The sequence below is a fragment of the Cavia porcellus genome, unplaced genomic scaffold (assembly GCF_034190915.1).
Source record: "Cavia porcellus strain 051 isolate PalLab524CR breed Dunkin Hartley unplaced genomic scaffold, mCavPor4.1 scaffold_26, whole genome shotgun sequence".
Lineage (NCBI taxonomy): Eukaryota > Metazoa > Chordata > Mammalia > Rodentia > Caviidae > Cavia > Cavia porcellus.
Window position 1 is genome coordinate 32,731,069 of NW_026947509.1, and position 13,569 is coordinate 32,744,637.

The 13,569-nt window shown below is 51.7% G+C and overlaps 1 protein-coding gene across 2 annotated transcripts; it reads left to right on the top strand.

The window, feature by feature from the left end:
* The first annotated feature begins 878 nt into the window (after positions 1-878).
* Hjurp (Holliday junction recognition protein) lies at positions 879-12,955 on the top strand. Of its 2 annotated transcripts, XM_013157775.3 has the most exons (9): positions 879-1,061; positions 1,164-1,230; positions 1,667-1,722; positions 3,505-3,565; positions 5,064-5,131; positions 6,587-6,679; positions 6,941-7,019; positions 8,663-10,176; positions 12,020-12,955. In XM_013157775.3, exons 1-9 carry the CDS (start codon positions 951-953, stop codon positions 12,059-12,061), a joined length of 2,091 nt encoding a protein of 696 aa, XP_013013229.2. In that variant the 5' UTR covers positions 879-950; the 3' UTR covers positions 12,062-12,955. The 2 variants fall into 2 exon arrangements, with proteins under 2 accessions (XP_013013229.2, XP_013013230.2); XM_013157776.3 differs by lacking the exons at positions 3,505-3,565; positions 5,064-5,131.
* Positions 12,956-13,569: the final 614 nt, after the last annotated feature.

The following is a 13,569-nucleotide window of genomic DNA, read 5'->3' on the forward strand; positions in this document are numbered from 1 at the left end:
CTGCAGGACAACATGAATGGACTGTGGTGCAGGCCTCAGGGTGAACAGCCTTGTTAAGATACCTCTTAGTACTCAGTAATGCTTTTTATATTAATCACATCAGCAGAAGTACTCAAACAGAGATGTTATAAAGTTGGAAACACTTTTCTAAAATATCCACCATAAAGCAATGCCAATCATAAAACACAGACCAGATTTTTTCTTTATGAGTGTTAGAAAAATACAAGATTTTTTTTTTTTTTTTAATCAAGAAACAGAATATTGTGGGGCTGGGGATTTAGCTCAGCGGCATAAGCACCTGCCTTGCAAGCAGGCGGTCATGAGTTCGATGCCCGGTACCGATAAAAACGAAAAAGACAAAAAAGCAAAACAAAACAAAAAACAATATTGCAATCAGAAATGTAACGGATAAGGCTTTACCAACAAAGACACATTTTTCTATGTCCCTGGGTTCTGTGTTCTTACACTGATGGGCACCTTAACTGTATTTTGTGTTGGGATTTCTCATTTTCATTTTTTATTTTAATTAGTTTGTCGCAAAGAACCTCTTCCTGCCTGCTGCATTACCGGTGATGCGGCCTGGTCTTCCCGCCCTGCGCCTGCCGCGCCGCGGACCAGACTCTGGCGCGCAGGAGGCGTCTGCGCGGGGACAACTGGAGCAGCCAACGGATGGCGCCACACGTCGCGGGCCTGGGTTCATTTCCGGCTCATTTCGGCCCCATTTCCGCCCTTAAAAGCTGGAGGGGGCGGGACCTAGACATTGGGCGTGGATTGGCCAGGAGAAAGTACCGCAAACCCGTTTGAAACCCCCAATCAATCCTTGGCGCTTGAGCTCTAGCCAATAGAAACACGAGAATTGGGCAATAGGGGCGGAGCGGCCGATTTGAGCGGCGCGCGGGGAGCGGCGAAGCGGCTGTCCGGCGCCATTGTCTACGGGAGCGGCGCGTAGCATGGAATTTCAGGCTCTGCAGGGCGAATGCCCGAAGGAAGACACGCTGGTGCTCAAGTTCAGGGAGACCCGCCGCCGCTTCCAGAGGCGGATGCAGCAGCTGATAGCGAAGGTAGGCGCCACCGGCCAGTGGCGGGTTTGGGCGGGGAGAGCTGGGTGCGGGATTCGGGAGGTGCGGGTCGGGACCTGACCCACGCCCCTCCCTCCCCCGCAGTATGAGCACCCCTTCGAGGATGACCCGCTGGTGCACATGTCCACGCTGACCTACAAGACGCCCAAGGGTATGCAGTCCCTACCCCACCCCAGCACTGGTGGTTGAGCGAGTGACCAGTGACACGTAGGATTCAAGGTGCTACCGCTGCCCTCTTAGGAAAGTAGAGCTTGGTAATCTATACATTGCCCTCAATAAGCATGTATTTTTAAGAACAGTGCTTGGCATAGCTGTGTTCCTCTTTTCATTTAGCTTTTCAGGTTAGTGATATAATTTGACAAGCCTCTCTGCCTGCTCGGTAGAAGAGATTTCTGTTAAAGAAAAATCTGTCTAGTCTTAGAAATTTTGGACTTCACAACGATGAGCAACAGGCAGTCAGAAAGCTGGCTTGCTTTTACAGTTATGTATCTTGTGTATCTATCACTTTGGCTGCTATGAGTGCAGGTTAACCAAAACTTCAGTATTGAGAATTACTTCACTGACATGACTGTTTTTCTTTTCCTAAGGATTGAGATTTTGGGGAGGAAGACTGATTACAGAAACAAACCAAGGACAAATCCAGGTACTTCACATCAGATTGTATGCTTAAATGCATTCCTTCGGGGAAGGATGGGTGTGAATGGGTGCTGCTGAGTGAACCCTTGTGCTGAATGCTGCTGGAGGCTTTGGCAGGAAGCTTTTCATCCTGTTCCTGTGTTTGAGGATTTACCTGGAAGAGCATTTCTTCTGCTGCCTAATCTGGTCTAGGTGTGGAGAGGCCAAGCTAGTGGGCTGATGTTCTATAGGCTACATATCCCCTTGAGTCCTAACAGAAAAGACCAGATTCACGGGTGTGGTGGTACAAGGCTGTAATCCCACTTGGGAGGCTGAGGCAGGAGGATTGCCTTGAGTTAAAAAAAAGGCCAGCCTGGGTTACATAGTGAGCTCAAAGCTGGCTTGAGCTACAGAGTGATCTCCAATAAATAAATAAATGGACCAGATCTATTTTCCTGTGGGAAAGGAGAGAGATGGGTGGAGGACAGAGTGTGCAGGGTCACACACTCTTCCTTATGCATTTTTCTGTTTTGAGGACAAGGTTTCAAGCCCTGCATCCAAAAATGATCCCAAGTCTTTGCAGCTAGCGATCTATTCTGTTTTACTGGGTGGCGTCAGGAGGGAGAGTTTGCCCTCCTGCCATGAGATTCCCCTCAAGCATCCTTTTGCCCTGGTAGCTTTTGCAACATTGTCTGGTATTCTGTTTCAGCAGTGTTTCTCAGATGCCCCGGCTCCTCCTGTGGTCCCAGGTCAGGGAACCAGTGTCTAAGAATCAGCACATCCAGGTTAAGGGTACACTATAGAAATGTTAGATAGACATATGAGTACTTTAATTTAGGCTGACCTCTGGTATAATACATGTTTTAAAATATACATTTTTAAAATTCCTTTCCAGTTATGATATATGGGGAACCTTTCTCCATGCATTGTATAGTTAAGTCAATTTTTGTATGAAGGGCCACGTGTAAGTATCTTAGGCTTTGCCATCTGTGCTGTCATAGCTGCTTGGCTCTCCTGCAGGAGAAGCATCTGTAGGACAGTCGTAATGCACAGGCGTGGCTGTGATTCAGCAGAGCTATGTCCTCAGAAGCATTCCGGGCCTGACCTCCTCCCAGTTGTCATTTCTTCCAGTGCGGTAAATGCACAGGAAGCCAAAGGACGTGCTCTCCTTATCTATCAGCCCTGTGCTAGAATGGTCCTGGTGATGCAGTGTTTCTATCTGGATATTTAAAGTTCTCTCTTCCAATGTGGGAGGATTCCTGCCAGAATCTATAGAGTTTTTAGACCCATTCTTGAGATTAGAAAGCTGGGCAGAGCTGTTATTACAACTCAGACAGCCACAACCTCACTGGGATCACTGTTGGTGGCTGGACCTAGGTCTGTCCTCATCTTTTCCCAAAAAACCCAGTGTTCAAACTCTGCTCCTGAGGTCACAGCCCTGGAGCAGCCCTGGCAGTGGGAGCAGGCAAACCTTGGTACGAGGCACTTTCACTGGGGGCCAAGTGGTGATATCCAGAGATAGGTTTGGGTTAGTGCCACTCAGTAGCCAAAGGCTCTGGGGCTCACAGGCCATGACACCTAGGCCTCTCCCTCCCAGGGGGTCCTCCCCATGACCCACTCCCTGTTCTCACAGGGCAGGTACTTCCTAAGGTGCCATGACCCCTCTGATATCTAGAATCCTTGAATGTTCCCGAAGCCTCTCAAAGCTTCCTGTCTGTGAAGGACAGCAGGGAAGGACAGCAGGCCTGGTACATGCAGGGACTCACGAGGTGCTCTCTCCAACTGTCTTTGTTGATTTTTGCACCTCCAGGATGCCCTCGGGAACCAAGGTGATGAGCCTCTACATCCCCATTCTCGGGTCTGGGGCACCGGTGAGTGCAGCCTCGATTCAGAGGGGGCCCTGGCCCAACAGATGTCTATGCTCTGACAGATAAAACAGTTTATCCTCTTTTCTACAGGTGTCTTAAAAGCTAAGACATGTTAACACAGCCTGCCATGTCCTCCTCAGCAGCTTGAGGGCCAGGGAGCCATCTCATGCCCAGTTCAGTCCCCTCACAGTGCCTGGCATGTAGCCACTCAGACGTTTCTTGAATAAACGACCATCCCTCTCTCCCTGCCCACTATTTAAAAAGTTAATGTCAAGGCTTAATGAGCCAGCCTTGCCCTCCGAAGCAGTTGTGGACGCTCGCTTTCTGTAGACCCTGCCACTGCATTCATCCCTCTGTCCTTCATCTTCCTCATGGTCCCTGGAGGTTCCCTCCCCTCACCTCGGGTGTCTCGCTGGCCCTGCCTGGTCTCTCACAGGTCCTGCTGGCCCTTCCTTTCTTCTTTCTTTCCTTCCTTCTTTCTGTGTGCCCCCCTCAGTGCTTAGACACTGGGATTTTCTGTAGCACAGGCAGCATGCCCTGTATATCTTCCCCATGCTGTGTCCCTGTCTAGTTCCTTCCCTTTGTTTTTTCCCGTTACCACCCGCTTCCACCCTTCCTGTCCAGACCCATCCTATCTAACAGAAGAAGGCCCGAGGGTCCCCACCACCACCTGCCCTCTGCTCTCAGCCCCTCTCTTGTTCCTCATGCCCAGGGCATTGATGTCCTGTGCCTTTTGGGGTGCTATGAATTAAGCCCAGGACCTTCGCGCTGAACTACATCCCTGTCCTCTTTTCTTTTGAGGCAGCATCTCGCTAAATTACCCAGGCTGAGCTGGGATTCACAGCCCTCCTGCCTCTGCCTCCTGGAGTGCTGGGAATATAGGATTTGGTCATCACTCCAGACCCTGACCATTCCGCAGCCTCTGTTCCCTCTGCCCAGCTCCTTCCTGGCACCTGGTTGGCAGCAGGCAGTTGGTAACATGAGTGGTTGAATGACATATTACTGGTAAAATTGGTCTTTTGGGATAGGATTAGAAAGAAAATATAAGAAATCCTAATATAATGGGATTTTTCTTTACTGGTATTAACCCTAACTCCATAAATACTTAGCTCTATGAATTTCCCAGACCCCCCAGTGCTGTTTACCAGAAAGTAGACTTACACCGAAGTCTGGGTTCCTGAGCTTACAGCGCGCTGTAGCTGCTTGGTGGCCGTTGTGGCTCCTGGTGACCATGGGCAGCAGGTGGAGAGTGGCCCGCCATTGCGGGGGGGTCTGCTAGGCAGAGCTGGGTGGGGCTCTCAGCTTCTACAACTGCTGGTGGGAAATTGGACCTAGGTGTGTCCTGCTGGTCGCTTCGGTCTTGACTAATGATAAGCGACCATGTCTCTACAGAAGCAATGCAGATTTTACTGTGGAACACTTGTGATAGGAAAACTGACCTTGATAGGCCTACACAGGCTTTCCTAAAGACCCTGCTCTCCACGTGCTTGTTTACTTCTAGATTCAGGAAGCAGTGACACTGAGGTGGCAGCTTCAGACCAGGAGGACCCGTCCGCCTGTGCCCTGGCGGTGAGTGCCACCAGCAAGGCTGGAGGCAGCTTGAGTCTCAGGCAGTGCAAGTCCTCTGCCTGGGCTCCCTCGAGGCTGCTACCCCTCTGATCTCTGGTCCCCTGCTGTTGGTCCCCCAAGCCCTGTGTACCCCCTTGGCCTGCCCTGACTTGATGCTGTCCCATGATGGCGAGTACACAGGAGGATTTTCACTTTGGGAAGCTCCCAGCATGCATCTGCCCTGAGACAGTCTGGTCCCGAGCCAGGCTTACTCTGTAGAAGTGTTTCCGGTCTGCCCTTGAAGCCCACAAGGTCACTGCCCTAAAGGATCTGTGTGTGTCCCTTCCCGAATGCTCCCACGTCACAGGACCACTGTCTCCACACGTGGTGTGAGTGTGCCCTCGGCTCCTGTCTCAGGATAGTTGAGAAGCACAGAGTTTAGCCTGTCCAGCCGTCTTTCCTGGCCTCACCACACCTGCTACTTGATGCCAAAGTAACCAGTGCCCGCCGGTTCTCTGCAAAAGTTGCCTTTGGTGCTGAGTTGCTAAGACCCCGCTGTGTGACTTGTCATCTACATGGAAAGCGAGGCGGTGGCCCTGGGCAAGGAGCGTGACACTGTGTGTGAAGTTTTCTGCTGACATCAGCAGTGAGGAGGAAGGGAGCCCGTTTTATGGAAACTGGGGTGCAGGCCAGGCCCTGCCACACAGGTGCCTTGTCCCCATGGCATCTCAGGTCCCGGGCTCAATCCTACGCAGGTGCGGAGAGGACAGTGGAGCCCTGACACTGTTGGGCAGGTGAGGCCTGGCTTTCCAGCCCCCTCTGCCACCACAGCTGGAGCACTGAGCCTCTTACCTACTCACCAGCTGGTTTCTTTTTTGGTTTTTTTTGTCTTTTTCCTTTTATCGGTACCGGGGATTGAACTCCCGACCGCCTGCTTGCAAGGCAGGTGCTTATGCCGCTGAGCTAAATCCCCAGCCCCCACCAGCTGATTTCTTACCAAGAATTGGGCCTGAGCCCTCTCCCAGAGGTTTAGATCATCTCGTTTTTTCTATTCTGGTGCTAATTCATAAACGCCTCCCAGCTGCTGTGTTTTGGTATTCTTTTTAGAGGTCACCCTGGCTAAATTCCCTAGACTTAGTCACTGGGTCAGTGAATTTTCTGAGGGACTACATCACTTTATGGGAGGGTAGTTGTGCTTTTTGGTATTTTGAGAGTCTCACTATGTAATTTAGGCTGGCTTTGAACTCACAGTGATCCTCCTGCCTCAGCCTCCTGAGTGCTGGGGTTACAGTCATGTACCACCATGCTCACAGCGGGCTTCGCAGCGCTGCACTGCCATCAGCAGGAAGCGAGCAAGCAACATTGAGCACCTCCCTCTAAAGCCAAGTACTAAGGAGCTTGCCACTGTGTTCCGGAGCTCGAGAGGCCGGCTGTTCCTGGCCGCTCTGGGAGTCACTGGCTTCCCTTTCTCCTCAGCCTGCAGTGCCTCAGAGCCCTCTGAAAGATGACTTAAGAAGGAAATACCTGACCCAAGTGGACATCCTGCTGCTGGGTGTGGAGGACTTTGAGGTAATTGTTTGCTGTGTGTGTTTACATTCTAAAGTGGGTGCTCGAGGCTCCCCGCATGGCTTGCAGCCCAGCTGGCCAGTCTTCTCACTCACTTGCTTGGCAGCAGTGCCATGCTGAAGATCACAGTCCTGTTGGAAGAGGAGTGGCTCCTGATGCCATCACGGTGGGGAAGGGGTGACACCACATTGCTGGGGAGACCCCCGCCCTGTGCTCCTTGGGTCTCGACGTCCTGTGACTGGTAATCATTGGCTTTGATTCCAGGGTATAGAGAAGGGAGTCAGGAAGGACACAACCAGGACCCTGGGCCCTTCCACAGCCTCGCCTGCCATTCCTGCCCCTGGTAAGTGAGATGCCGACCCTTTGTGCACTGTGTACGCCTGCTTTGTTCTATGCAGCCAGCAGGACCCAAGGCCTGGCACATCCACATTGCCCGGGCCCGCACCTTTAACTGCTGCTGGGGACACCTGCACTCCATGGGAAGATACAGAACATTTGAAAGAAGCTGTTTATTCCTCTGCATGGTGTGGGAGCTGCTCACCAGCTGTTTGTCCCCTGTGCTTGTGTGGATGTTCTCAATTGCCTGAGAGCAGAGGAGAGTTTTAGGCAATGCCTTTCTGGTGCATCTCGAGCTGATGCCTTGTCCACATGCTGTGTGAGCCGACTGGACTCAGCACCACTGAGTGCTTCATGTGGATCTGTATAGGATGATTCTCCTCCCTGACTCCGTGAGCTCAGAAACCCAACACTGACAGTCCAGCTCACCCCTGTGAGCCAGTCATGCCCTGCATCATTGTCATCCTCTTCCTCCTTCTCTTCCCCCACCTCTTCTTCCTCCTTCCCCTCATCCCCTCTCCCTCCTCCCCTCCTACTCTCTCTTCCCCTCTCCGCCCCTCTTCCTCCTCCTCTGTTGAAGATCCATCCAACTGCATTAGTTGTCACGTTTGGTCTTAAATAGGCCAGTGGCTTTTCAGTGGTCCTTTCGTTTAGAGTTGTCTGATTCTTTCCTCGTGGTTAGGCTCCTGGTAAATATTTTCAGCATAAATACCTGTGTGACACTGTGTCCTCCCAGGCCATGGCCTCCACCTGTCCTGCTGGTGCTGACGGGACCCGCTGATTTCTGCTGCAGGGGCCCTCGGTCCTCAAGAGTCCCCAACGAGTCTTCTCCCAGAAAAGCTGCCACCCGTCAGTTTTGGTGTCCAGTGGTGATTACCTGAGTTGGTTACAACCCGGGTCTTTGGTGGCTTTTTTCCTGCAGTTTGGGGCTCTCATGGCCCTTTAAAAATGTGTGTGTTACAGTCGGTGGCCAGCATTCCTCTTGAAGCCCAGGTGGCCCCGCCAGAAGCCACTTCCATGTCCTCTGACACATGTCCCCATCAGTGTGTGAGCACCAGGTCCCCCTAACCCTGGTAGCACATGGCTCTCTTTGCTGGTTGTCACCAACCCCATCACGATGTGCTCCTCTAGTGAGTCATCCAGTCCAGAGAGCTTCAGGGGGTCAGGGACTTAGCTCAGTGGCACAGATGCCTGCTTGGCAAGCACAACGTCCTGAGTTTGAGTCCCAGTACCAAAAAAAAGAGTGAACTTGAGAGTCTAGCTGCCCTCCTCGCTCCTTCCCATGGGTGGCCCTTGTGGTGACAGCCTGGTTCCTACTTTGCTTTGGAAAAGGTCCAGAGGGGAAGAGTGCTCCTTCTGAGGTGAGGGGGCGAGCAGAAATCTAATTCTGATGGCCAAAGACGTAATCTCTGAAAAGTTTGTTCCTGAATAGTTGTGGGTTTTTTGTGTTGTTTAAAAGAAACCTGGCCAGGACCTACCTACGCCGTGTACCTTGCGCATAGCGGTGACTCTGAGTAGTGACACTTTTTTTTTTTTTTTATCGATACCAGGGATCAAACTCATGACCGCCTGCTTGCAAGGCAGGTGCTTATGCCACCAAGCTAAATCCCCAGCCCCAACACTTCTTGACTTGGTGTGCTTTTCTCCCAGGATCTTCCAGTGACGACTCTACAGAGAGCCTCGGGAGCCCGGTGCAGCCAGCTTCTTCCTCCACAGCGGGGGGTCCCCTGTACCCCTGCCCAGCAGACCTGACTGTAGTACCTAGAAGCAACAGTCCCTGGTTCCTGGAGACCAGCAGTTACAGCTGCTTGAGCAGCCAGTCCTTCAAGGCTGCTGATGTTTGCAATGCAACGATCAGCGACCTGTACGCGGGGATGCTGCATTCCATGAGTCGGCTACTAAGCATGAAGCCAGCGTGTGTCATCTCCACCAAGACGTTCACCATGCGGCACTGGGGCTCCAGGAGGAGGCGTCCCCATCGGAGCTGGGCACAGATGAACAGGACGTTCAGCATAGGGGCCAGGCACTCCCGGAGACACGCCAAGAGAAGGCCCTACCCAGAGCCCCAGGGAGAGAGACAAACATTAAGAGACTGCAAGAACTTCCTGCACAAGGCTCGCCACAAGAAGGGTGTAAAGCTGGAAAAACCTTTGCTTGAAGAGAACAAACCCCAGCTCCCGGAATTAGATCCTAGCCGGAAAGAGCTTCCGGTGGTACCCCGGAAGAGTTCCTCCTTGACTTACTTAGGCAACTCAGCACGTCTTGACAGGGAGAAACGACTTATGACATTAAAATGGTTAATTTCACCTGTTAAAATGGTTTCCCAGCCACGAATGCTACAGGGCCATGCAGAGACTCGATACAGTGAGATTGAAACCAGATTCAACAGGCTTCATCGAGAATGCTGCCTGAGTCCTAGGAAGCATCCTCGAGCAGCTGGATGCTTGGACGCCCTGGACGTGTACAGAAGTGGCTGTGTGAGTCCAGGCAGTCCCCAGGCCTTGGAAGCCCACAGGCTGAGGTTTCCTTTCAGCAGAGCGTACCCTAAAAGCTTAAGTGAGACTTTTGAACACTTGGACAAAAGATGGGTCAAAGTGAGTAGATGCCCCCCAAAGGATTCCCTGGCCTCATGTTCACAGTCCCATCTGCCACAAAACACCTGCATTTCTGCCCCAACGTCCAACCTATTCCAAGGACATAATGCTGGAGCCCTCCGAAAGGCAGCATCACCCAGCCAAGCTATTTCAGCACCAGGGACAGATCCTCTAAGCCGTCCAAAGAGCAGCTATGCTGAAATCAAAGCCAGGTTTGACCAGCTTCACCAGAGGATCCTCCAGATGTCACCCCAGCAGGCAAAGGTGCCATCACATGTAGGCATGTGTGGGAATAAAGCCAGCATGGGAGTTTGGTGCCAGACAGGTGACAGCTTCAGAAAATTAAACCTAGACCCGGGCTTCCAGGGGCTCACAAGAAGTCCATGGGGCTCAGTCACTGTTGAGGCTCACGTGTCTGCGGGCACAGCCATGAAGGACCCTCCGGACCCTGCAAAACGACGCAGACTGTGGGAACCCATGGTTTGTGGACTCCAGACCTGGCGAACTGGTCACCCCATCCCAGCCCAGCTGGGAAGGAAGAGCTACGCTTCTGTCTGTCGGCCAGCTCAGGTATGTGAGCAGCATCTCTGGAGGTAGCAGCTTGTTAAGCAGCAGCCTCTGTTTCTGGTTTGTTTTCTGAAGTGTCCAGCCAGGGGTGTAACTCGGGTTCTCGCCCTTAGTAGCAGGTGAGGCCACACCCAGCCCTGTGCCACTTCTGACCACTTCCTGCACCTCTCATGTAAAGGTTCATTTTCCAAGCATCCTCCCTGTTCTTCTCCTTTCTCTAAAATCAACATTTACATCAAGAACATGTTTCTGAGGAAAAATACACCAAGGTGGAACCAGCAATATCCCTGAAGGAGAAAGTCACATATTTTCCATCAGAGTGATGGAGGCCTTTTTTCTCAAGACCTGCACTTGTTCCTCCCTTTTATCTTTGTCCTTTATTTTATGCTCAGAAAATAGGTATGGTGTGGTGAAACGGATCTGCAAATTCTCACCCTGAGCACTTCAGCTTCCCACCTGCAGCGTACACCTCCAGGCCTCACCCCACTCTGCCCATAATTGCAGGCCCTTGGCATAAATCTGCAGAAGCCCTGCCTCTGGCTTTGTGTGTCTGATTCACTTACCCATGTGCATTCAGCAGAGGTAGGGCAAACAGGCCCAGCCCTCTTCCTGTTCCAGGGCCCTGAGGGAGGAATTGGAGGAAAGGACCCTACCTGGGGCCATCCTAGACCCTGGGATGCTGAAGCTGGAGAGTGACGCTCACCCCAGGGGCTGTGTGGATGGCTCCTGCGTGGTGGCTGTCCAGGATGGTATATAACCCAGCGCTGTTTCCTCCTGGCCTTGGTCAGAGTGTATCTCTCTGGCTTCCCCAGGACAAACCAACACCAGGTGACTTCAACTGTGGCTCTTCACTGAGTATAGGGCATGGGTGAGGCCTCCAAGGTCTCTGCCCCTGCCTTGTGGAGGTGACCTTGAGAGCCACAGCCCGCAGTTGTCGCCAGGGTCCCTCCCGGCTCCCTCACCCACACCAGCATCCCCTGATTCTACCCCTCTCTGTTCTCAGACTCCGTGGCCTTTTCCCAAGCCGCCCCTCTCACCTCTGTGCCCTTTACAGCCCTGCAGCCCCTGCACCTGACCAGTCCCCTGTGCTATGCTCAGCTGCCCGACCTTTTACCTCTGCCCTTCCCCTTTGGTGTCCTGCCTCCTGGCACTGCGCCGTCCCACACCTTGAGCAGGTGTCACTGAACCTGAGAGGGGTCACTTGGTTCTCAGTGCCCGGCAGAGCTGGGCACCATGGTGGCAGTCACTGGCCATCACTATAGGTGCATAGGGTAGGGACAAACTCCAGGTACCGTGACTGCATGTGGAAGGTCAGTGGCCAGTTTCAGCTGGACAATGCAGTGGCTTCTGTACAGCTCACCTGGGTCCCCACAAGAACCCCTTGGTAGGACATTTCTACCCTTACTCCTCAGCATCTGCTAACTTGTGATTCACACAGCCAGCGTGAGCTGGGCCAGGTACGTGTGTTGGTAGTGAGGACGGAACCTGAAACCAGACCTTTGCACTGAGCTGTATCCTCAGTCCTATTTTTATTTTATATTTTGAGGCAAGGTCCCACTAAGTTGCCCTCTCTGGGCTTGAACTTCCTGCCTCAGCCTCCTAGAGCGCTAGGAGGCCAGGATTTGAGAGCCCCTAGACTTGTTCACTAGGGTGCCCCTGCCTGGGGTGACAGTCACCTTTGTTTTATTCTAAGGTTCCTCGGTTCTTCATTAATACAATCATATTTTCTAGAATGGACGTGTATATTTGTGAATCTGCAGTGGAATATAAAGCAATTACATCTTTGCTGGCTGGCTTTGCAGCTCTAGTGGAATTTTACTGAAATTTTCTGTGTCTTTTCTTCTAGGAAAAAGAAGAACATAACCTTCAGGACAAAAGAGAAAAGTGATGTCTGTTAGAAGAATTCAAAACTAAGAATGTGTAGCCAGGTTATTTCAGAGCTGTGACCCTCTTGCCTCTTGTTCTCTGCTTTTTGTTTGTATGTTTTTTTGGTTTTTTCCTCCAGAGTCAGTCTTGCTGAGTTACCAGGCTAGTACTCCTCCTCCATATCCTCCTGCCTCAGCTTCCTGTGTATCAAGGTAGTCATGAGTCATAGCACCCAGCTACTCTGTTTTCTTGCCTTACAGTATTGGTGATTGGACCCAGGGCTTCAGGCAAATAAGGCAAGCACTGTACCACTGAGTTACACTTCTAGCTCTTTTTGTTTTAAATGTCAAGAAAGTAGGAGGATATGGTTAATTTTTCCATCCTGAATTTCCAAGCAAATTCAGGATAGTCTCCATCAGATTGAACTTCTGAGCTCACGTTATTAATATGTAGATAAGGTTGCTCAATTTTGGGGGAGAGAGGAGTCTTGCTGTATAGTTCAGACTAGCTTGAATTCACTTTGTAGCCCAAGCTAGCCTCAAACTCCCAGTGGTCCTCCTGCCTCAGCCTCCCAAATGCTGGAATTACAGTCTTGTACCACCGTGCCCAGCTTCAGTGTAAATGTTTAAAGTTAGCTCTTACAGGCGTATTTTCCTTAGGTTTCCTTTTTAAATTTAGACATACTCTGAGAATTCTCCCTTACATTTCCTGTTACATGTTTTTAGAATGTTTGTTTAAAAGCCTACACTTAAACTCTGGACACAGTGATCCTTGAACTCAGATCCCCTGTACAGTTTGCTCCGTATTAGGAATCTGCAGGCCAGAACGAAAACCGACCATCTGGAGTGACAGCTGTTGGTACACTACTCTCTGTTATTTGCATTTTTTTTTTCAATAAAAGGTTAAAGCTACAAAACAGTTACACACTTTTCACCCCCACCCCCCAGCGATTCGCTCCTGGTGTGCCCCTCCCCGTGTCACTCCGTGTCGTCAGGATCATGTTAACAGAGCTTCTGAGTCAGCTCAGGATGCAGGAGCAGCTACCAGAGGGTCCACACAGAGATTCATTAGCTCAGTCCTAAGCCAATAGCCAGAGTTTGGGCGGGCGGGGACATCCTTGCAGGCCTGTGGACAGCTGTGCCAGCGGGAAGGAGGGAGGGACAGAAGGGCCTTCCTGGGGCCTCCTAAGAACATTGGGTCCATCCCCTGGCCCTGCCCTCCCAAAGTGCCCTCTTCCAGCCCCACCAGTCTGATCAGGGTGTCCCACCCTGTGCTGAGTGGCACCAGTCAGTCTGCAGGGAACATCCTGGCCCAGAGGCTCACCTTGGTCTCAGGACGGGCTGGCAATGAACACTGGCGCAGGGTGGCCCCTGGTTCTAGACCTTTCCTTGGGGCTCCTGCTTCCTGGGTCACAACCCACCCTCTATCAGAAACCCATTCTGGCCAGGGTATGCCATTTCCAGTATTGATGCTCTGTCCTGCAGTGCAGGAAGTGGTTGGTGGGGGTTTTAGCCACTCTGCTAATAAGGG

Bases quoted from the DNA above. Each gene is read 5' to 3' on its own strand.
- Hjurp (XM_013157775.3), top strand. From the start codon at position 951: ATGGAATTTCAGGCTCTGCAGGGCGAATGCCCGAAGGAAGACACGCTG. The intron at 5,132-6,586 runs GTGAGTGCCACC...CTTTCTCCTCAG, and splicing joins CGTCCGCCTGTGCCCTGGCG to CCTGCAGTGCCTCAGAGCCC. The intron at 6,680-6,940 runs GTAATTGTTTGC...CTTTGATTCCAG, and splicing joins TGGGTGTGGAGGACTTTGAG to GGTATAGAGAAGGGAGTCAG.